This window comes from Carassius carassius, chromosome 24 (genome assembly GCF_963082965.1).
Source record: "Carassius carassius chromosome 24, fCarCar2.1, whole genome shotgun sequence".
In the NCBI taxonomy this organism is placed as follows: domain Eukaryota; kingdom Metazoa; phylum Chordata; class Actinopteri; order Cypriniformes; family Cyprinidae; genus Carassius; species Carassius carassius.
This window is the reverse complement of record NC_081778.1, coordinates 23,584,907-23,608,988: the sequence shown is the minus strand read 5'-3', so window position 1 is coordinate 23,608,988 and position 24,082 is coordinate 23,584,907. Positions and strand designations below refer to the sequence as shown.

The 24,082-nt window shown below is 36.1% G+C and overlaps 1 protein-coding gene across 12 annotated transcripts in view; it reads left to right on the top strand.

Annotated features, from left to right (window-relative positions):
* The window catches only part of LOC132103229 (receptor-type tyrosine-protein phosphatase U-like), a 199,738-nt gene that overhangs the window by 63,109 nt on the left and 112,547 nt on the right, over positions 1-24,082 (top strand). For all 12 annotated transcript variants that reach the window (XM_059508167.1, XM_059508164.1, XM_059508163.1 and 9 more), the window contains exon 2: positions 8,641-8,769. In XM_059508167.1, the coding sequence (XP_059364150.1) occupies positions 8,641-8,769 (129 nt within the window). The remainder of the gene's footprint in view (positions 1-8,640; positions 8,770-24,082) is intronic.

Here is a 24,082-nt window from a genome sequence, read left to right as displayed (position 1 = left end):
TTTTAAATATCTATATATTTAACATTTTGACGGCACATTGATATCCTTGGCTTCCTGCATTAAGCTGTTTTTAAATAATATATTGTCATTTTTCGCTGTGCTCCTAGGTGGAGTGCAATATCAGAGACAAAAGATTAGCATAGTAGGGGATGTGAAATAATAAATACACTAGTCACTGTATGACATGAGCATAATTTCACACCAGTCCAGATACCTGCAGATGTCTATTAGAAAGAGTGCTTTAAATGCAAAATGACAGTCACACTTGACATATTAGCCTTTAAGAGAAATCTTTCCAGAGAAACTTCAAATAAATTAGACTAAAGGTGCACTTGCAAACTGAGAATGCAATATAATATTAGTAACCCCACTGATATGAAAATGGAACAAAGCAGCTTTTTGAAAATGTCTATTAACCTCCAGACATGCTTTCTGTCTATGAGCTATACTTCTGGCAAAGTTCTAAACTGGCAGTTCTTGCTCAGAATATTACAGCTTGCAGCCACTTCCTGTGACTGAGAAGTTCAGTAGTTCTCAATCCACAGCTATTGACCTGCACCAGCTCTACTGACACAGGACGTCCTGCAGGTGCAAGGATGAGCTCTGCCCAATCTGGGCTCCAGCCCATGAGATCCCAATGACGCATCTTCTTATTTTGTATTCCGACAGACGGTCTGGATCTGTAAAGTCTGTGCATGTGTGCCAGACAGACTTCTCATTTGGATTTGGTGATGGCTGTCTCAGGAGTGCCTTCTTCTACTTAGCCTCAGGTGCTAACATGTTTCTCAACCTTACTGAGTCAAGCAAATACATAACAGGAGTCTGGAATTTTTCAGCTGAACTTTTTAAATGGTGACCCTAAAAATGTCGACATTTAAAGTTTATCCTTGTCATTAAACATTACAGTAGTTGAGGTTATGAGGTAACATGCCCGTGTGGCTCTCTGGTTAATTGAACTTTATTCTGTAAGTTGACTTATATATATATATATATATATATATATATATATATATATATATATATATATATATACACAGTACAGACCAAAAGTTTGGAAACATTACTATTTTTTATGTTTTTGAAAGAAGTTTCTTCTGCTCATCAAGCCTGCATTTATTTGTTCAAAAATACAGAAAAAATGTAATATTGTGATATATTATTACAATTTAAAATAATTGTTTTTAAATGTATTATACTTTAAATTATCATTTATTTCTGTGATGCAAAGCTGAATTTTTAGGATCATTATCACATGATCCTTTAGAAATCATTCTAATATGATGATTCATTATCAAAGTTGGAAACAGTTCTGCTGCTTAATATTTTTTCAGAACATGTGATACTTTTTTAGGATACTTTGATGAATAAAAAGTAAAAAAAAAAAAAAGAAGCAAAGTTTTTAAAATATAAATATTTTGTAATAACAATATACACTACTGGTCAGTAATTTTTTTTCATTCTTTTTAAAAAGAAAATCAATACTTTTATTCAGCAAGGATGTGTTAAATTGATAAAAAGTGATAGTAAAGAAAATATATTATTAGAATATATATTATTAGAATTTTTATTTTTATTTTGAATAAATGCAATTCTTTTTAACCTTTTATTCATCAAATATATTAGACAGCAGAACTGTTTCCAACACTCATAATAAATCAGAATATTAGAATGATTTCTAAATGATCATGTGATAGACTGGATGTTACATGTGACACTGAAGGCTGGAGTAATGATGCTGAAAATTCAGCTTTGCATCACAGGAATAAATTATTTTTTTGAAGTATATTCAAATAGAAAACTATTATTTTAAGTTGTAATAATATTTGACAATATTACTGTTTATTCTGTATTTTTGATCAAATAAATGCAGGCTTGATGAGCAGAAGATTTTTTTTTTTTTTTTAAGCTGGTTCTGTTTAGTTAATCAGTATCATGCATCATGTACAGTTTTTGAGCCACTGAATCAAAAACACAAATTGTAGACCAATTATTTGACAAATTACTTTCATGAGCTGGTTCTGTTCAATGAATCAAAAACATACAACATGACCAATGATTCCTGAAATAATGACTCTTATGTATTGGTTGAATCAGTAAATAAATGAATCTGTGTCAGTGTACTATTATTTATATACTATTATAATAATTATCAATATTTTTTATTAAAGTTTTTCAAGTTTAAATGAGTTTTTTTTTTCTTGTCATGTTGTCATCTTGTCAGCTATTTTCCATATATTATTTATATTTTACTATTATACTTTATTCATATTTGATTATTATATTCTATTATTTTTAGCTTTGAATGATTGAAATTATACATTTTCTAATTAGTTTTGCTGTAGTTTTAGATGATAACAAACTTGGAATAATCGATTGAATGAGCTTAATTAGTATTTTTTTAATATATATTTTTTGGATTTCATTGCTGCTCTCAAGTTAAGTGTTGCATTGCAGCCAACCGTGAAGTATGTTCGGGATTCAGCGCATCAGACATTACGGTTGTTTGCACATCGGTGGCACTATGATAAGACCCAATAAGGTCATTGTATTTTTCACAAAGTGCTAGTCTACAGTAGCACATTTATCTTTGGCTCAGTGTTACATGCATTATAGAAAGAATCTGTGATATTTCCTCCACTCTGTATGGCTGCCACTGTGTGAGTTTGGACTCCCTCATTAAATCCAGGGCTAGGAAATGAAATGCATTCATTGTGAGTTCTAAGAAAGGATGAATGGCCTTGCAGTAAAGTGGCGAGAGACTCAACACAAACATGGTTTGTCTTGATGCTTGGTTTGGGGCTGTGCGCCAGGATGCTAATGAGGCTAACGGAGGAGCTAGGCTGAGGCCCAGACAGCCGCAGCACATTTCAGCCACGTGCCTAAGCAGTAAGCGAATGTCTGATTAGCACAGGAGCGGGTTTCCATGGTTTGCAAAGGCACGGGGAAGCTAAAAGCTAGTTCATATGGAGTGGCGTCTTCTCTCAGTACTCACAAAATGAAAATCAAAGAGCTGGTGCTCTTTGAAGAGCGAGGCGAAGAAACTAATTAATTTCGAATCCTATAAATTACTTAGCCTTGGTTAAAAATGAGTTAGCTCAGCAAAAGGTCCATCATGTTGGACTGTTAATGACAACAAATAATTTTTCAGCTACAGAGAGTTGTTTTAACAGGAAAACTTTTCAGGAAAATATAGGAAACAAACCTTTTTGTACCACATACGGCAGTTGGGATTGTGTTAACCATTGGTGGCAAGTGACAACTGACCAAACAGAATGTTTTTTACAGTCACAGTGAGGATGCCTGCAGCTGTGTGTGTGTATAAAACGATGTGGATGATGTGCTAAACTGCATTTGGGATGCAGTCGGTTTGTTTTTGGCTTACTGACATGCAGTATGACTTTACTGCATCTGTTGAGTTTTCATGTCATGCTAAAATGTCACACAACAGAGAATGAACATATTCTCTGAAAATAGGTAAGATGATCTTATCAAATCAAATATGTAAATATAATCAATGTAGATGAAACCTTTTAACTGAAAATCATGAATCAAATCCATCTATTGCTATTTTGTTTTGTCGATGTATTGATTTATTTTACATTTCAAGAATTTGCTGCTAATGCTAAAGGCCTCAAAGTATGGCACGCAAACTCAATTTAACGACGAGGTGGTGAGGGATGTCACAAAGCTCATGAGAAAATATCTGAGGAGAAGAATCTAATTTATGAACAAAACTCAGAAGGCGAGTTGAGGTTCAGATAGGATGCACATTTCAAAGTGGGACACACTTTAAATATCCCTTGTCAAGGTAGTGCTAACCTGGAAGCATTGTTAAACAAATTGCCTCTCTCTAACATTACTGCTGTAGATAAATCTGAGACATTCCCCTGATCCTCTGACAACATCCTATTTGTCTTGTCTCTGCTATTTTCTCGGTAGTAGAACCCCAGCTAGCTAGCAAGCAGATCCTTACAACCTCTAATGACACAACATTTTGTGGTGCAGCAGATTAAATCGGTACTATTTACAGCAGATCTATGGCGTCAGATTTAGTACTTTGATCTGTATCATTGCTTCTGGGTTTCAGTTGAGGTGTAGTTACATCTTTAGCAAAAAAGTTTTTGCTGTTCCCAAAGCAAAACACAATAACACTGTAAATTGCATAACAAAAAGAAAAGAAAAAAAGAAGAGGATTAAAATGAATCTGATTCTTCATCTGCAGGTTTTAAGCTATTGATAGCCAGAATTCATCAGGATTCACTGGTATGTTCTTAGAGGGCTCAGATGAGTCAATTCTTCAATTTTTTAATAAAGGCTAATAACCTCCTAACTCTCCAAAGGGAACTTGTTCACATTAATAAACAAAACAAGCAGATGAGCCTGCACACACAAAAACTCTGTGCTCTCTAGCCAAGGGGCTTTCAACCCTGGCAGTGGCTCAAGCCTGATGTTTTCTCTGTGTTGTGTTGCTGTGCCAAATTATATTGTAATTACTTATTGGAGGCAGTTTTGATGAGGCTGAGGCAAGAGGCCGGGGGAGCAGAGAGGAGGACTTGATTGTTGTTGTTCAGTCATGATGGTAAATCGTTTGTGCTTGCCTTCAAAATGATGCGTTCTGATGGAAAGAAAAGCTGGGCGTTCCACGTTTCTCTTAGGATCTTCTCAGAATGTCTCAAATGTCTTTGGCTTTGGTAGGAGAGGAGTAATTGCCTAAATAAGGTCTCAGTTTGTCAGCTTTGGTATCTTTTCCCACTCTTACAGAAACCGATCCCTCACTCTTACAGAAACCGATCCTTGTGCTGAGTTGTTAGTGAATGGCGTGAATGAAACCTATTGGGACAGAAGTTTCTCTCCTTCTTTTGTTCTCTCAGATATACTGGCTCACATGAGTAATAGGGATCAGATTTGCAAAAAAATTTAATGATTCTGTTTCGGATTCAGATTCCACTCAAAACTGATGCAATACTAATGACTAATGTTTTTGAGTAGTGAGATGGCTGTAAATAGCCCTTACAATATGCTAAACATTTTTGGTACTTGTTGTTCAGTAAGTGGGAGTCATTTTGATTATGGATTGATTAATGGGAAGGATTTTGTTTTGACTCTTCTAGGTTGTTTACAATTGCTAGGTGACATCACAAATGTGTGTGTTAATATTGAATTAAGTTTATGTGCACTTCATAGGTGTCATATGAATATGTATAATTTATATATTATATATTATATATATATTTTTCGGACTATAAGTCGCACCTGAGTATAAGTCGCTTCAGTCTAAAAATACGTCATGACGAGGAAAAAAACATATATAAGTCGCACCGGACTATAAGTCGCATTTATTTAGACCCAAAAACCAAGAGAAAACATTACCGTCTACAGCCGCGAGAGGGCGCTATATGCTGCTCAGTGTAGACTACAGGAGCACTCAGCAGCACAGAGCGCCCTCTCGCGCTGTAGACGGTAATGTTTTCTGTTAGTTCATTTCTCTTGGTTAATGTCAAATAGGGCTGTCGCGATAACCGCAATATTGTAATACCGCGCTATTGACAAGCGAACCGCAGAGGAAAGATAGCAACCGCAGAAACCACAGCAACCGCAGTGTTCAGTTTTTTTTTTTTTTTTTTTATATGAGGCTGTGGCCTTCTTGTTTTTTTTTATCAATTTGTCACTGTGCATTCAATGTTAAAAAAAATTAATGATACAATATGGTTACGACTGTAATTTTCTCGCGAGCCGTTGTAGCTTTATGGTGCTTCGTTTGTTTTGAATAGGCCGGCTGAAACGATGGGAGGCGCTCGATCTCGTCCTAAAATCAAATGTCACGTCGCCAGTTTGGGAACATTTTGGCTTTCAACCCAATGAAAATGGCGAGCCAGCAAATATAGATGAGCCGATATGCAAAATTTGCTGCAAAAAGGTTCCTGTGACGCGGCAATACATCTAATTTGAGGTCATCATCGGGACATTCTAAAACGCTTAACGTGAAAAACGCTTAACGTGGTTTAATGTACGAATACAGTGATGTTAACAGACCAAACTCCCTAAGCATCATACTAATAAAGTGTATTATCTACAAAAAATCAGATGATCCCTGAATATGAATTCAACGCGTTTAATAACACGTTAAGCCTTTTCCTCTCATAGAAAACCATCATTAGGCTTAACGTGTTATTAAACGACTCGCAATCATATTCAGGGATCATCTGGTTTTTTTTTTTGTACATCGTATACTATTTTATTAGTATAATGTTTAGTGAGTTTGGTTTTTAAAAATCACTGTCTTAGTACATTAGGCGTTTTCTTATAACGGTTTTCTATGGGAGGAAAAGGCTTAACGTGTTATTAAACGAGTTGCATTCATATTCAGGGCTCATCTGATTTGTTTATAGATAGTATACTTTATTAGTATGATTTTTAGTGAGTTTGGTCTGTTAATATCACTGTCTTAGTACATTAAGCCATGTTAAGCGTTTTTCACAGTAAGAGTTTTAGAGTGTCCCCTGTCATCCAGCGCAGCTGCCCTCTCAAGCATCAGGTTGCAGAGCAACATCAAAAAGAACAGCTGAGACCGGCCGACAGTTAGGAAGAATAGCTGAAGCCTTTGCAAAATCTGTAAAATACAGCCGTGAAAGTAACAGGCATACCTGCTGAAGTCACGGACAACCTCCGTGTCAGTGCCCATACCCAAGAGAGCGTGAGCAGATAACGAGCTCACACACGCTATCTGCATGAGGAGTGCATCGACTCCAGCGCGAATCCACTGTGGACCAGTGGTGGAGAAATAATCAGTCTATACTTCCGCTGCTGTCCAAAGTCGCGCGCAAATACGTGTAATACATGTTAGAACTCTTTGATTTCTTAAAAAAAATGTATTGGAAAACGCATGTTCTTGTTGCTGTTTGGCATTTAAAAATAAATAAAAATGTTTTAAAACGTGTCTCTCTGTCAGTTAAAAAAGCAACAATATACTCTACATAACTCAACAATAGAGCTTTGTATGCAGCAAAATCAGGATAAATTATGTATGTAAGAAAAAAAAAAATGGCGGTAATACCGAGCCACCCATAATAACCGCAGGGGAAATTTCTTAACCGCGACAGCCCTGATGTCAAATTAATTTTGATAAATAAGTCGCACCTGACTATAAGTCGCAGGACCAGCCAAACTATGAAAAAAAGTGCGACTTATAGTCCGGAAAATATGGTGTGTGTGTGTGTATATATATATATATATATATATATATATATGCATTTACAGTAGTTAATAACAAGCACAGAGCAACCATTTTGTTCTACTAACCCTATGTAAAACTGTCCTCATTTGTCCGTTGTGGGGGCAGCTCCAGAGGTGGCAGTAATGAGGCAGTCAGCTATGAGGGTCACCTTGATGTCATAGTTATTGTTAAAGCTATTGCCTGCATGGTTTCTCTCCCCTCTGCCCCGTCTGCTTTGACTTGGCTCAAGTCAGCAGCACGTGACTGGGATTTGTGGACTGCCCACCGCTGCCCACTCTTTCTCACCCTACACGGCTAATGTGAGGGACCACAGCAGATGTTGTGAGGTGCTTGGGATGTGCCACATTAAGCTGCTGCCCTGAGGTCGCGAATGCGCTGCGTGTTAAATGTAATAACGTGGAACTAAAATTTGTTGCGGGCTGAGAAGTTTAAGATGTCCCTGATGGATTAGAATAATAGTTTGGAATAGTTACAGAAAGCTTATAGTATTAGTTGACCCTTTATTCAGGGCATAACAGGAAGTTTTTGAACTGTTAGGTGAACATTTTGTGAACATGACTTGTTTAGTAATTTACATGTTTTTCCAACCAGTGGTGATTTTTAAAGAGAAGGGTGGTCACTGGTAAATTTCCAGGCAATAAACATAAATTTAAATAATTTTCATATATTTTTTCATGTATTATTATTTAATAATATATCAGTTTATGTACTAGTATGTTAGTGAATTCATGAATAAATATTTTTATTACAGTAATATATTTAATAATAAATAATACTGATAAGGCTGGCAGTGCATTCACTGTAATACACAGTGTAACTGTTCCCTGCAGATAAATTGGTCTATCTCAGTGCTTGTGTTGTAAATCTGCAGTCAGTATTGATTGGTATGTGTGTGTCCTTGGAAATGTTGTGCGTAAGAGCGGTGTGTTTTGAATGGAGACATGATTGCCTTGGTGAATGGCTGTCTGGCTAAAGAGCCGGTGTTGGAAATGTATGTGGGTGTGGAGTCTGGCACCTCTCATTCTGCACAAACAGAAATCAGATCACAGAGGATTGCATGATGAAACAGAGCCTCAAATAACACACGGCTGCTTAATTAGGCTGTCGGGCCGGGGGTCCTAGTACGTACATCTGCAGCCATATTAACCACTCCAGAGGATTGAGTCGTCGTATTGTAATGCACATATTAGTGTCAACAAATTGTGGATCAAATGTTGTCCAAATGAAATGTTATTGCCCTGGAGGCTTTTAAATATACAGCCAGACGCTTTTAATAATTCATGTACAGAGACTTATCAGGTTAAGCAGGAAGCACGTATCCTAGTCGTTTAAGGTTTTTAATGAGAGGAAGTGACGGACTTGCATCAAGACTGATAACATGTTTTGCTTCTCTCTTCTCTCGGCAGCAGGCTGCACGTTTGATGAGGACTCGGACCCCAGTCTGTGTGAGTTCAGCCAAGGGGAGGAGGATGACTTTGATTGGCAGCTGTTCCACGCTCATGCCTCGCCACACTCCACCTCTGATCTCCTGCGTGGTAAGTCTGCCCAGCATTGCCCAATCTTATTCTGCAAGTTTATTTCACACTGTGTCACACCGTGGACCTGTCCATCCCAGATGGCCTCCTACTGGCCTCACCAGTGACAGAAGGAAGGATGACCCTCATCACAGCATGCTGTTTTTTTTCTTCTTCTTGTTTTATTTGTAGTTTTGTAAAATAAACTGAGGAAAAACTGTAAGATGTGTGATATCAGCTCATGTGTTCGTATTTCATCAAATCTACCGACAACCTTGGCATTATCATAAAAAATTCTAATATGTTATTATTTGTCTATATTTATTATGAATAATAATAGAAGTGACAATAATTATATTTTTTTTATTATAATAATTTATTTTACATTTTCAAAACTTAGAAAAACTTTCACAAAACTCCACAAAGATAATCAAAAGTGGAGTATTTATATAAAAAATATTTGAATATTATGTATCTTGTTTAGTTTTTAAATATTAGGTTTATTTTTTATTTACTTCTTATGTATAGAATATTTTTATTGTTTTTAAAATCCGATATTTTTTTTAATATTATTATTATAACTGTAAACTGTGCACACTTTGGCAATTAATATCGCAACATGTTCTGAACGCCTTGTTAATATTATTGTTATATTATTTATTGAATAAATGAGGCGTTTGTTATTTTAATTAATTGTTTTTTCAATATTTTAGAATTAGATTATTATTTTAGATTAATAATAACAATAATAATAATCCTGTCCATCTCAGATGTCTTCCTACTGACAGCTGGAATGACAGCCCCCGTCGCAGAATGCTCTTTCTTTTTTATTTCTAGTTTTATTCAAATTTTAATAACATTTCATGTGATAAATGTAGCTAATATTCAGATTGTATCAATATTTATTGTTGCAGGAAATAGTATTCTCCTGGCACTGATGCAATCACTATGTGTGGTCACGTGCAAATCAACTTTATTCAGTCAAAACAAGCTGGTGCAATATGAAAAAAGTTAAAGCGTCTGATCTATAAGAGTGCATCAGCAGCTCTCGCCTCTCAATGTCTTATTCTGTCCATGTCAACCGGCGAAACAGAAGTGATTAGGAGTTTGGCCCCGCCTGAAACAAATCAATCCCGACAATCAATGAGTTCTTTGAAATGTAGCCCAGCCCGAATGGGAAGTGTCAGAGAGATGTGCACGGCCTGCTGGGAAGGGGCTTTTATTGAGAGCCATTGCTGAAACTAGATCAAAACAAGCAGAGGGAGGGAAGAAAGTGCAGAACTAGTAATTGGATTAGGCAGACAACGGTGGTAAGTCAGTGAAAGAGACAGATGGACCACAAGGACTTCGATGCAAGGAGAGATAGGATGCCGATGACGCAATGAAACAGATAAAAACTTGCTAAGGTTCTCAGCAATAGAGTAAAACTCAGGGGACCTGGATAGAGAGGCTTGTGAAAAGCATATCTCACGGGGAATGTGAGCCAAGCACTATACTCTGTGAATGGAAGGTCAAAGACTACCAGAGGAGTAGGAATTTACAGAGACAAATAAAGCAGTGCACCAGTGTACATTTATAATATAATACTACATAATAGTATATTTAAAAAAATTAATATATCATTTATGAATAATATAAATATATAAATATAAATATTATATATTATATATTTGTTTATATATTATTTTTATATAATTTAATTGTATATTAGATTTTTTTGTAATTAGATTTTTTTATTTGTTTTTGTTTTTGTTTTTATTTATTTGTTGTGGAATTAAATGGTGAAAATGAAAATTGCTAAATTGAAAGGTAGTAATTTTTTTCCGTAATTAAATCAAATGCTTTTATTACCTGTCAGCATAATCTTATGCTTTGACATAATTGTTGTGTGAAAGGAAAGTTGTATGCTAATGGGAGCACAGTAGCAGGATTTGAATGAATGAATGAATGAATGAAGTTTTGAACTTATAATGTAGCACTTTTTAAAATTTAAAACGGTACCAAAGCCATTAAAGCAAAATTATAATCAACTTGTGTTAAATATATGAATGAGTCATTAGGACAGTCGAGTATGATGGAATCTTCCACAGTACATCATAATCAGCATTCTAATCATATGCAGACCCAGGACACCTCACCCACAGTCACAGGCGCTGTGCAGTAATTAATACATTTCCCTCTGGGTTTAATTACAGCGGACTGTCTGTCGAGTGACATTCACTCTTTTCTGAGGGCAACAGATGAGTCTAGGCATGCAAAGTTTAAGTAGGTGAGAATAATGTCACACCTTGGAAACATATCGCACCTATATATATATATATATATATGTGCGTGTGTGTGTGTGTGTGTGTTAATATTTAAAATATTTATATTTAATGTATTTGTAATTATATTTGTAATGTACAATTTAATATTATTTTATTTTTGCCAGACATATCCTATTATACAAAGTAAAAAAATATTATTTATGATTATTATAAGTAAAAAAAAAAAGCTAAATGACTTTTATTGTTAAATCACAAAGGCGGCAATTTAAATAAATAAATAAATAAACTCGGCTGTTCAAAAAAGGCTTTAAAGTTTTCCCTTTGGTTTTCCGTAAAAATAAAACGCTCCATGGTTTTATGTATAATGTGAAAATGAAAAAATATTGTAAACATAAAGTATTATTAACACTTTTCTTTTTTTATTTTACAGTGAAATGTTTAATATGCTATAATAATAATAATAATAATAATAATAATAATTTATTATTATTATTTTATAGTCATATTGAAATATATCCCCAAAACTTGTTTTTATTTTTTTTGGAATCACAGTTTAAATCTGAGTCGCAAATGAAAAATAACAGCTTTCCCAGAATCTTGCAGCCTTACTCGCATCTGTCACAAAATGGTGAAATTGTGTTTTTTCTCTTATATTTCAAATATGTTCCCTAATTGCTTGAAATAAAAGGGTCTGCCAAATGCATAAATGTAAATATGTTTTTTCATATGGAGTCATGGAGTAATGAAAACCCTAGTAAACTTATGGTACACCAGAATACCAAACGTATACATTTTACCAAATAGACTGCATCGTGTCTTTGATTCTATTAAAATTTTGTTTAGACTTTCATTTCTACAGTTTGACTTAAACCATATGTTATGTTACAGCTCTTTTCTTTTCTTTTTTCTTTTTTTACGCCCCAAACAAATCTTTAGTCAAATTTGGCAAGTATTCATTCTAGAGAGGCAAAGCAGAGTCCAGGCACATTCTTTTGAGGTCAAGCTGTTAGCATTCATTTGCAAGAAGATTACTTCTTATTGTTAGTGGGAAGTCAATCATACTGCTGTCCACTGTCTATCCATGCAAAATGGTTGTGAGGTGAGACCGGTGTTCTACACATTTGAATCCAGTGGATCGGTTCGAAACAGAAAGACCTCTTGGTCAACGTGGGAGGCAGAAAAACCTGCAGCACTTCAGATAACCTAATTGGGCCTTTCTCATCTTATGCTAGACCTCTGGGTCCGGCAGAGATCTGCTGTAATCTCCTCACCGGAAGCAGGTTCCCACAGATATTAGCACTAAATCCAGCCAATTCTCTGGTCATGCTGTATCTTATTACGTCCCTCCTTAGTCAGAGAGGCACCGAGGCACACGTTGCTGATCAGAGACCTGTAGGTCTTTATTACCAGCCGCCCTTCACCTTTCTCAAACAGCAGGCTTGTGTCCCATCTGCACATTATCCACACTCTGATACCCAGGCCTTATTCATCACTGATATGAGAGACCACAGGGGCCCCTGACAGAGGAAGTTGGTGGGGAGAGACACATCTGTTGGAGTTGTAGGGTCATTATCAGACCTGGCTGGCTTCCCTCAATGATCTAATAAAGTTTCCTGAAGCCCTGAGCTGCCTGCCTCCATCCGCCGTCTCTCAATCACTGACTTCTGCTCTGGGACTCTTGAAACTGCCTCTTGAAACATGTGGATGGAATGGAGTTTGTAGTGCGCTGGAAATTAGAGGAACACTACCTTTTGAAAGTTTGGGTTGTTAAAGCCTTTTAAATATTTTTGAAAGTGTCTTTAGCTCACCAAGGCTGCATTTATTTGATAAAAAATACAGTAAAACAGTAATATTGTGAAATGATATTACTATATATATATATATATATATATATATATATATATGTGTGTGTGTGTGTGCGTGTGTGTGTGTATATTTGTCCCTGTGATTGCAAAGCTGAATTTTCACAATCACACGATTCTTTAGAAATCAATCTAATATCCTGATTTGGTGCTCAAAGTATATTTCTTTTTATTGTAAATGTTGAAGACAGCTCCTTAATATTTTCTGTAAACTGTGATTTATTTTCCAGGATTCTTTAATGAGTAGAATGTTCAACAGAACATTTATTTGAAATATACATATTTTGTAACAAATATATATATATATATATATTTACTTTTGATCAATTTGCAAACTTATCCTTGCTAAAAACATTAATGTCAAATAAATAAATAAATGCATACATACTTAAATTCATACATTCATACATAACATCTCATTATACCTCAATGTCAGTGGAATATGAGAAGGAAGAAAACTTGCATAGAAAGAAAGCATGAAAGTATTCGGCAGAGCTGCGGGTGTATATATAGGTACCATCTCATCTGAAATCAGACTCACCTGTAGCACTCAACTCAGCGAAAAGAATTGATTAATCATGCCTCTCTCGTGTTCAATTTTTCAGAAACTCTTGGATTAATACAATGATCCTCCACTTCTCTTTGAACTTTCATCTGATCTGAGAAGTGTCTCTCTTTTTTAAGTGTCTCAGCCCAGATTCTCAAGTTATACATTTAGCACCTTGTAATGGAATCAGCTCTTGACAAAGGTCCCAAACACAAACCTGATTGAAATTCCATCGCAGGTGAGATCAAAGCATGATGAGTATGCTAGTAAAATAGATATGTGACTGTATTAGATTACTGAAGGGTGGTAGAATATAATTTAATTTAAATACTGGCTTATGTGTCTTGTCATAAACCTATTTTTATTACAATTTTTCAGTATTGTATAAAAAGTTTATTTATTTTGTATATTTATTTAGATTTAAGTACCTTAGAAACATTTACATACATTTTCAGACACATCACTGGGATGGAAGGTGAAATGGGGAAATGAATTTGCTGTGTTAATCTATCAGGGCAGACTAAATCCAATTGTAATAGGAGGCTGATAGCATAAATTACAAAGCCAGGCTCGGACCACTACTCATTCACAAGAGTTCATATTTACAATCACGCACAATAAATAAATAGCCAGATGTATCGTGTAACAAGGGGATAAAATAAAGGCATTTTCACATCGTATCGCTGTTGAGATGCTATTTATTTAGGAGGAGCTTGTGTCAAATGAGGTGACATTAAGAATTTAAAGATCCCCTGTGAGAAGCTCATAAAATGGAATGTCTGTGTTTTAGATCCACCCACTGTAAAAGTGGGTAGCTTTATGCTCCAAATTCACCTTTTTACATATTTACAGGATGTCGAAAAGTATAATACTAACAGTTTCCTTAGCCAAATATATAGCTGCACAATTACCTGTACAGTAACTTGTAACAAGGCTGTATTTATGTCTGCAGTACTTGAGACAACTACAATTCCCAGCATGCACTGTGGCATGAATGCATTTTGTAAACTACTGTTGTTTACTGCGGTAAGCGCAGTTGTGTTGTTGTATGTTTAAGTTATTTGTCATGTGATATTAATTGCACCTCTTTACTCTTTACTCTAATTGTTATGTATATTTACAGACTCCAAAATTTGTAATGGTAATACAGGTTGTGCTGCAATTTTTCATGCAAAAAATGTATTATTTTTTGACATGATATTTTGATTGGGTGAACTACTGTTCCATGCAGAAAGAATTTGGAAAGTCTGGAAGCGCTATATGACATGATTTATATATTAAACCACTTAGTCTTGAGGGCCTCTTCCTTCTGAAGCAACCATTAAAATGTAATTTAGATTATCACAATATAACAAATTGTCTGAAATTTGTCTAATTAGAAGACTATAAAGCAATAAATAAATAAAAAACAATCTAGCAAGCTGTATTATCTGCCTCAGCATGCTGAAATATAAATTCAGAGCTAGCGTTTTGTGAATAAATATCATTAATGATGTTTTCTTACTATGAATGAGGGCGCCCATTTTTCATTAGACGAATAAGGTCACAGTCTTATAAACAGGGTTTGTTGCTGCACATAGTCCCAATTGAATCTTTAGTGGGATCGCAAACCAATGTGTGTTGAATTTGAATTGAATTGATTTGATTCAATTTTAATTTAAAGGGATAGTTCACCCAAAAAATTCTGTCAATTAATTACTCACCCTCAAATTGTACCAAAACCGTAAGTGCTTCATTCATCTTGCATCGTGATACTCTCCAAAATGGAGGCAAGCCACAGCAGACTATTTTACTGATGTCCTTTTTACGTTTCTGGACCTTGATCGTGGTAGTACCCTTGCTGTCTATGTGAGGGTAAAAGAGCTCTCAGAATGCATCTATCTCAGTTTGTGTTGTGTTAGTTTGTGTTCCGAAGGTGAATGAAGGTCTTATGGGTTTGGAACGACATGAGGGTGAGTCATTAATGACAGAATTTTCATTTGTGGGTGAATTAACGCTTTAATTTCTGACTTCTGTCCTGTGCTTTTGTTAGTTTTATTATTTTAGTTTTAGTAATTTTAGTAGATTTACAATTTAAACTTGCCAAGGCAACATTTTAATAAAATGTTATCAACCAACATTCATATATGTATATAATTATTTCAGCTTTATTTTAATTACTTAATTAATTTTTAATAGTTTTAGTCATTCTCATGCATCAGATGACCATTTTGAAGCCCAAACCCATTCTTTAGGTGGGATTAATTTTTCTTTGTTTGAAGTTACAGCAGAAAACACCCGCAGGGACTTGACATTAAGCGAGGCGACTGCATATCCGCGCATGTACTATGCTAATGTTAGCCCTCCTCTAGCGACAGCCTCCCTGTAATTAACGTTGTCTTGCAGCTAGCAGGCGAGACCTTTCAGAGTAAAGAGGTCTGTTTAACAGCATAATGGAGAGTGAAGTTACGACCGTAACCTTCAAATAGCCGGTGGTGGTGGTCACCTTGACCGTGTCAAGCAATAGCAACTTGGAAGCAGCTTATCTTTTAATGGCTCGTTGAAGAAATAGGACTGTGACGTTAAAATTGAGGATGTAGAAAGGAAGATGGAATAACGGCATAATGTGTAAGGGTTCTGCTCCAGTGCTGAGCTTAACCCGCAGGCAAAACGACTGGTTGTGTTTATGTTGTCATGCTTGCTTAGCTGTCATGCTAAGCAGCATGGGGCTCTGGGACAACCCCCTGATGGTGTTTGTGTTTGCTCTCTTTGTACCCTTTCGCCTGCTCTCTCTTTCTATGTCACTGACATGTTATCTTTCACGGTAATTCAGAGCTGCACTTAAAGCCATTTCAAATGTGACATTAGGCTAGCACTGTGAAAAGCTAGTCACATAAAGGGCTGCCCTCATCTTTCCGGGCCAGTTACACTCTAGCTGAGTGACACGAATTAGCCTGTGAGACGACACGCAGTGTGAATCTAATATAAAAAGTACAGTGTTTGAAATTGTTAAACTGATTATCTTATTCATTGTCATCCATTATCTCCTTTGTAGGAAATGTCGGCAGTTCTCTTTATTTCACTAAACCTGGTCTTGACTGCTTCTTCTTACAGTGTGATATCATATACAGTGGCCAAGCCACAATCTTAGATTGTTTATTTGGCAGTAGAAAAATGCAATATACTGTACACAAGGCCTCCATAAGCAGTTTGGGTTTATTTTTGCTGCAGGTGTTGAGTATGGCGCATATATTATGAGACCTGCTGACTTAGCTTCTTTTTCAGCTGTGGAAATGGTGTTTTACTGCTCAGAGGTTGGTTTTTAATCAGGGGTTGAGGAGAGTGCCTTAGGGTGCTGGAACCATTTGTGGCTGAGTGTGGTGTAGATGCTACCTAATATATTCAAAGCCAGTTATGCAGTGTCTTGGCTCACTGGCCACAGCATTAGGCTTGAAGGCAGCACATAAAGTGTATGAACTTATCTGTCTAAGGGTATGTGCAGATTGTGCACAAACACATCTGACATTTAGTATCTCATGAGCATGACAAATCGTTCCACCATAGAAATATTAGATAGTAATTAATAATTACTCAAGGTAAAAGTAAATACATTGGTTAAGATTACAAACCTCATTTTCTCCCTGAGCTGTTGTATGTGGTGTCATTGTTTTTGCACCCCCTGCTTGAAAATTCAGGTTAAGTGAAAGTGTGATCCTAGAATTTGGTAGCACATTTCTAGCTGTTCATTAGCTGGTTAGCTGCATGCTTTGCCAAGATGGTCTACTAGCTTGCACCAGTCAATGACCAACTTGAACCAACTAATGGCTATTTTGCAACTCATGACCATCTTAGACTAGCTAGTGGTCATCTTGGACTAGCTAATGACCATTTTGTAGTTCAAGACCATCTGGGACTAGTTAATTATAATTTTTGAATAACTAATGACTAGTCTAGTCCTCAGACGTCACACCTATGGACGTCTATGGACAAGCTAATGACCATCTTGGACCAAAAACAATAACCTTCTTGGACTAGCTAATGACCAGCCTAAGCTGGCTAATGATAATCTTAGACTAGCTACAGTAATTGTCATTGTAGACAAGCCAATGGCCAGTTTAGACTGCTAATGATCCGTTAAAAACACCTTACCATTTTGAACCAATTTCGATTAGCTATTGACTAGTTAGTTTAGACCATGTAGAATCCATTTATCATGTTCCAAAGTGCACTACCAACTTAAACTGGATTCATTGGCAGGTGGAACATCAATAAAACAGAATAATTAATCTCATGGTTGTTTGGTCATTTCTGTCTCACGGGAAGGTGTTTGCTATAAGAAGTAAGACATTCTAAGTTGGAAATGGTTAGCTCGTACTGGTACACTAAGCCTTCTTTTTCAGTAAAAAGTTCAAGTAGAATCTTTGTCTTTTATCACCTGGTGTGCTCTCTTTTTCTCATATTCTTTTGCTATGTGCTTCTCAGGTGCAATCTATTTTGGGACGAATTACCATAATAACACACGTCGCGCGAGACTGCCTGTCATTGTAATAGATATCTAGAAGCGTTTGCTGGGCGGAGCCATTTGCATATAATCACTTTAACTGATATGATAATGAATGTTGTGGGCCTGATGCAAGCAGAAAGTCTCTCCGGAGACGGATGGCTATTTGATTTATACTCAATAAATAATATATTAACCCAGGAAGAGAGAGTCTTTTGGTGTGTAGACTTAACAAGGTCCACCTCACTTATATATGCAGTATGCTTCATGTTTGTACATGTTTTCTTGTAACCTTAATTACTTGGCCTTGTTCCCCCAGATCTCTCTTGAGTGAGTTGTGTCCCGTGTCCTTGTAGACACCTGGAGTTTGTTCTTTTATTTATGTGACTGGCAGGTAAACGCTCATTGGACTGGTGTAGTGCGGTTGTAAGAAAGATAAGGGGTTGTTATTGCTTTAGAGAAAAATCTAACCTAAACCTAAAATGTTTGCTTACACACTCGCATATCAAGACTGACGGCAATTAAATGTTCATGAGGGAAGTCGTGGCCTAATGGTTAGAGAGTCGGACTCCCAATCGAAAGGTTGTGAGTTCGAGTCCCGGGCCGGCAGGAATTGTGGGTGGGGGGAGTGCATGTACAGTTCTCTCTCCACCTTCAATACCACGACTTAGGTGCCCTTGAGCAAGGCATCGAACCCCCAACTGCTCCCCGGGCGCCACAGCATAAATGGCTGCCCACTGCTCTGGGTGTGTGTTCACAGTGTGTGTGTGTGTTCACTGCTCTGTGTGTGTGCACTTCGGATGGGTTAAATGCAGAGCACAAATTCTGAGTATGGGTCACCATACTTGGCTGAATGTCACGTCACTTTCACTTTCACTTTCATGAGTTAATTAGGTGCAGTTTGTAACTCACTGGTGCAGGTTGCCCACAGAATTCAAACAAAAAACAACAACCTATAACTAACAACTAATTAAATATTTTAGGACACACTATGTATATCAGTTCTGGCTTTTTATTTTTTTTTAAATGCTGTCAAAACATAAGGGGATAATCTTGTTCCACAGGGGAAAGAAGCTTAGACAGGTTTTGAATGGCACAAGGGTCAGTAAACGATGCCAGAATGTACAATTTTTTGGTCAAACTATCTCTTTAAAGGGAGGAAAATCTGGAAAATTACCCTCATTGCACACATTTTCCCCCTCTGGTGTTTGGTGGGTTGCTAAAAGGGACAAGGTGGTACGGAGAGAACAGATAAGAGACTGAACACAGAATAGGTTTGGACTCTGGTTGTAATGCAGTCTTCCAGCTCTCTGGCAACTCTCGAACTTGAGTTAATTTGTTACTTGAACACACACTTCTTACAGCTGACCTCCTGTTAGCCTCAGTTTCTGTTAACTGGCAGCACCAACAAGCTGAGAGCTCAAAAACACTCCACTGTAGAAAAACAGCCTGAGGAATTTTAAAAAAAACCTCTGTGCTTACAAATCTCATCTCTGCTGAATTATAGTTGATTACTGATACAGTTAATTACCATAAAATCTTCTGCTTTACGGCACCCAAAAATGAAAAGTCAGTCAGAAGTCAGTCACCCTTGTGTCACTCCAAAACTATGATTTGTTTTGTTTCTGCAGAACATGACAGATGATATTTTTAAGACCGTTTTTATCTATGCAATTAAGGACAGCGGGGTCTAAAACAACATTGTAAGGACAAAAATAATATTTTTAAATATTGAATAGGATGCCACTAGAACATTTACACTGTACATCTGTAGAAAACATATTTGTAATTTTCTGATGGGACATTATCCTTTAAGTTTAAGGACATTTCCGTAAAATGTCCGTAAAATTAACCGTAAAACACAACACAACAAAATACAGCTAAAACACATGTGAAAAATCAATATAGAAATTTCCTTCCCAATAATGCAGTACATTGTGCCCTCTTCTTACTGACATTTCTTAGTGTATCTTACACAGAAATCTGGGGAAAAGTCCATAATGCAGTGCAACAAGACTAATATTAACTAAGACTGAATATTAACTTATTTGTTGCATTTTTATGCATACAAGATACATTTTTTAATAAGATTGCATGAGAAAAAAACAATATTAAATGTATATTACACTACAGTTCAAAACTTTGGTGCCTGGATTTTTTTACAAGTCTATTATGCCCACCAAGGCTACCTTTATTTTGTCTGTCACTGTCAGTGTTTGTTACTGTCACCTTTGATTAATTTAATGCATCCTTGCTGAATAGAAATATTCATTTCTTAAAAAAAAATACATTAATAAATACTAATCTTACTGAGCCAAACCTTTGAATGGTACTGTACTGTAGTTCATTATTGTTTTATATTGTCCTTACATGGCAACTTACTAGCATACATTTCTAGAAAAGACAAAGAAATGAGCAGGTATCTAACAATGTTGAACGACTGAGCGGAGATGTTCCTTCTGCTGGAGTAATTGTCTTTCTCTCCTCCACCTTCTATCAATCCAGAACTCTTTAGTCATTTACATTTTATGCATTTAGCAGACACTTTTATCCAAAGTGACTTAGAGTGCATTCAGGGTATATATATATATATATATTTTTTTTTTATCTAACGTGTTTGATTCCCCTGGGAATCGAACCCACAACCTTTTGTGCTGCTACGCAGTGGTCTACCACTGAGTCACAGGAACACAGTCAACCCAAATCTTCTCTCAGTACCTCCATTCTCCCAAAAAACAACAAAGATGTGCTGGAGTCGCACGAGTGGATGCAAGAGCACAACCGACTACAATTAACCTAACACAGAGAGAGAACATAAATGAGAATTAGAGACAGACTGTAAAGAGAGAAAGAAAGTGAAGGAAATAAATAGAACGGAAGGTCCTAGAAAAAAAAGAGTCAAGGAGATAAGAAGTGTGTGACGAGTGGGGCAGGGCCGAGGGACGTGGGAACAGGAGCGAGGCCGGTGGAGTGATTGGAGATGAGTGCCACCTGCGACACTCGCCGGTCTCGAGTCCCACGGAGGAGATGGAAGGATATAAAACCGGAGCGACGACAGTAACGGAGGAGAGAGGACCAGGCCTGGACCTTATTTTGTGTTTTGATTTTTATTTGTGCGCGTCAGTCGTCCGTGAGGGGCTGATGCGCTATTTTGTCTTTATTTTGATCATTTAAGTTTCAGTTGATTGTCCGCCGGTTCCCGCCTCCTTCTTGCCGATGATTATGAAGGTTTTATTGTTACAAAGTGTAACAGGGTTGACGAGCACGAGAGAGTGAGACGGAGGATTAAAGGAAGTCTGTAGATACGACTCCTAGGAGGAACAGAGGATGATGAGCAGTGAGGAAGATGCTGAACTACAAAACAAAAAAAGCAGAGCGGAGCGATAACACTGCTGAGCATGTAGAGAAAGAGACGGAGCTCTCTGAGGGATTAGGAGAAGGAAAGCTGAGACTAAGCTCAAAGTTAAATCTAAAATATGAGCCGCAATGAAGACTTTAAAGTGAATATTTTCTTCTGTTATTCACAAATATGACAAACACAGCCTTTTACACTTCAAGATAACATGGTGATTGCATTGAGGGGTTAGACAAAATAGTTTTTTTTAGGTTGAGATCTTGTGTTTGTGCTTACACATCAAAATGCTTTCATTATAAGTGTGTGTCCCCAAAAAGGTGTCTTGTGAGATTTCTTTGATTTTGATAAAATCATGTTCAGAGAATCCTTTCTTTTTTTTGTGTGCGATTATTTATATATTAAATTTGTGCGTATTTTGCGGGGGAATTGGAATTAATTTAAACAAATGCAAATATGTTAAATGAAGCTGAGATTTTATTTCGATTTTAGGAAGTAGAATTAAAATGAAATAAAATCACAATCCTTGAATTTAATTAATATATACATCACTTTTTATAGTATAGTTATTAATGTTTTCATTTGATTATTTTTGTTGTTATAAACTATGCTATAAAGCAGCAAATTTAATGTAAATATATGAAAATAATAAATGATAACCTGAGTAATTCAGACTGAAAATTTCTAAATATTATTAAAAACTAAACCGTTTATTAAATAATACATATTTATTGTATTTATTTTGTCTAAATGTAAAATTTTACTTTTTTATTAATTCTTATTTTAAAAAGTAATTGTATCTAATAAATTATCCTTCTTTTTAATCGACCATGATGGAAAAACACTTCATTTCCCAGAATGCTTTACATTTCCCTTTACATTTTAATCTTAGCTTAAATTCTGAATTTTGCAATTCTTTTTGGCTAAAAACAATAAAATTAGCCAAAATGGTTAAACAAACATGCTGGTGACAGGTGATGTGCAGCACATTATGAATGACAGTTATTCTTAGACTTTTTTAGCTGATTTCCACTGTGTTCTGAGCATGCCGAGGCCTTGTGGGAAAATAAGTGAAGAAAAAAACTTGTTGACCATAGCTTTAAGCTAGTCTCAAAGTCCAGCTCTACTGCCAGTACACCCTCCAGAATCTGAGTGCTGTTTGCGGTGGAGCCGAACAGCAGGATTCTCAGTGGAATCTCACTCAAACTCTGCCGACTGCCACTACAAATGACTTCTGGGAATCCTCCAGCAGGAGCTGTCTAAAGTGATCTGCTCAGGCTGAAGCGCCACTAACGTGAGTGCACGTGAACTCGGAGTGTGGAATTGTAATAATGCCATGTGTACAGTTCCAGACCGACAGTAGCGAGACATTTGCACGGGATAATGAGAGACATGTTCACGGAAGTATGCTCCCGTGTTTACGCTCACACACGCAAATACTGTGGGCCTTCACCAGTGCCAGACAGAGATTTATGATCTTTGTATATTCAGTGCAATGCTTTCCATCCTAAAATGTAGTTTTACAAAGAGAGCAGTTGCACGTAGTCATCGTGCTGGGACTTTCTGTCTATGTATAAAAAATAACAGTGTTTTCTTATGGGATGGGGATTTGTAGAGACTTTATTTTACATTCGGGTTTTTAGTTCAATGTTATTTGATTACAATTAACTTACAATTCACCTAAAAATTCAAATTCTTTCATTAACTCACCTTCAAGTTGTTCCAAATCTGTATAATTTATTTTACAAAAAACACAGAAGAAGATATTTTATAAAATGTTAGCCACCAAACAGTTGACTGTTGCCAATGACTTCCATAGTACAGAAAAAAATAATATAGAAGTCATTGGCTACAGTCAGCTGTTTGAACATGTTGGTTGAAGAAACAAACTCGTACAGGTTTGGATCAAGTGGATGATGAGTAAATGATGACAGAATTTTAAATTTTGGGTGAACTATTCCTTTAACTCAAGCAGCCAATGCTATAATATTTTTATATGCATTTAATGACATATTGACCTTTTAAAACATATATATCACTCTCACGGACCTTTTCCTGGACTGTGCAGGGCTGGTGGAATGACCTCCCAATCTCAATTCGTACAGCTGAGTCTTTACTCATTTTCAAGAAACAGCTAAAGACTCATCTTTTTCGCCTGCACTTAACCAACTAACACTAGCACTTTTCCTTTTCTTGTCTTTTAATTAAAAAAAAAAAAAAAAAAAAAACCTACCTATGCGTTCTATACTAGACTAACTGAGACTTGTCATGGCACTTGTATACTGTTGTTGTTCTCTTGTTGACCTGACTGCTTCTATTGTTCTCATTTGTAAGTCGCTTTGGATAAAAGCGTCTGCTAAATGATTAAATGTAAATGTTAAATATATATTTTTTCATTAATTTTTTTAGCAACTATTAAAATAATAATTTTACTTTTATTTGTACTTTATTAAATTAATATATATATATATATATATATATATATATATATATATATATATATATATATATATATATATATATATATATATCTCGCAATGCGGACGTAATGAGCTACAGGGAATGAAGATATACTGTTGATTATTTTCTCATCCATATTTATTTATTATTATTATTTTATTTGATAAATTTTCCATCTCATTTCAATCCATCAGCAAAAAAGTTTCTATGTATAACTAGCTTGGTTGTTCATAGCCTTTGGGCGAGTGCTATAATGGCTGCGTCATTTTCATGTCACTTGCTAATTTGTAGGTGCCCTCTGGAAGCAGGACATTACTTCAACTTCCCTTTGGGCTCACTGAATAACAGAGATGACCCAGTCAATCA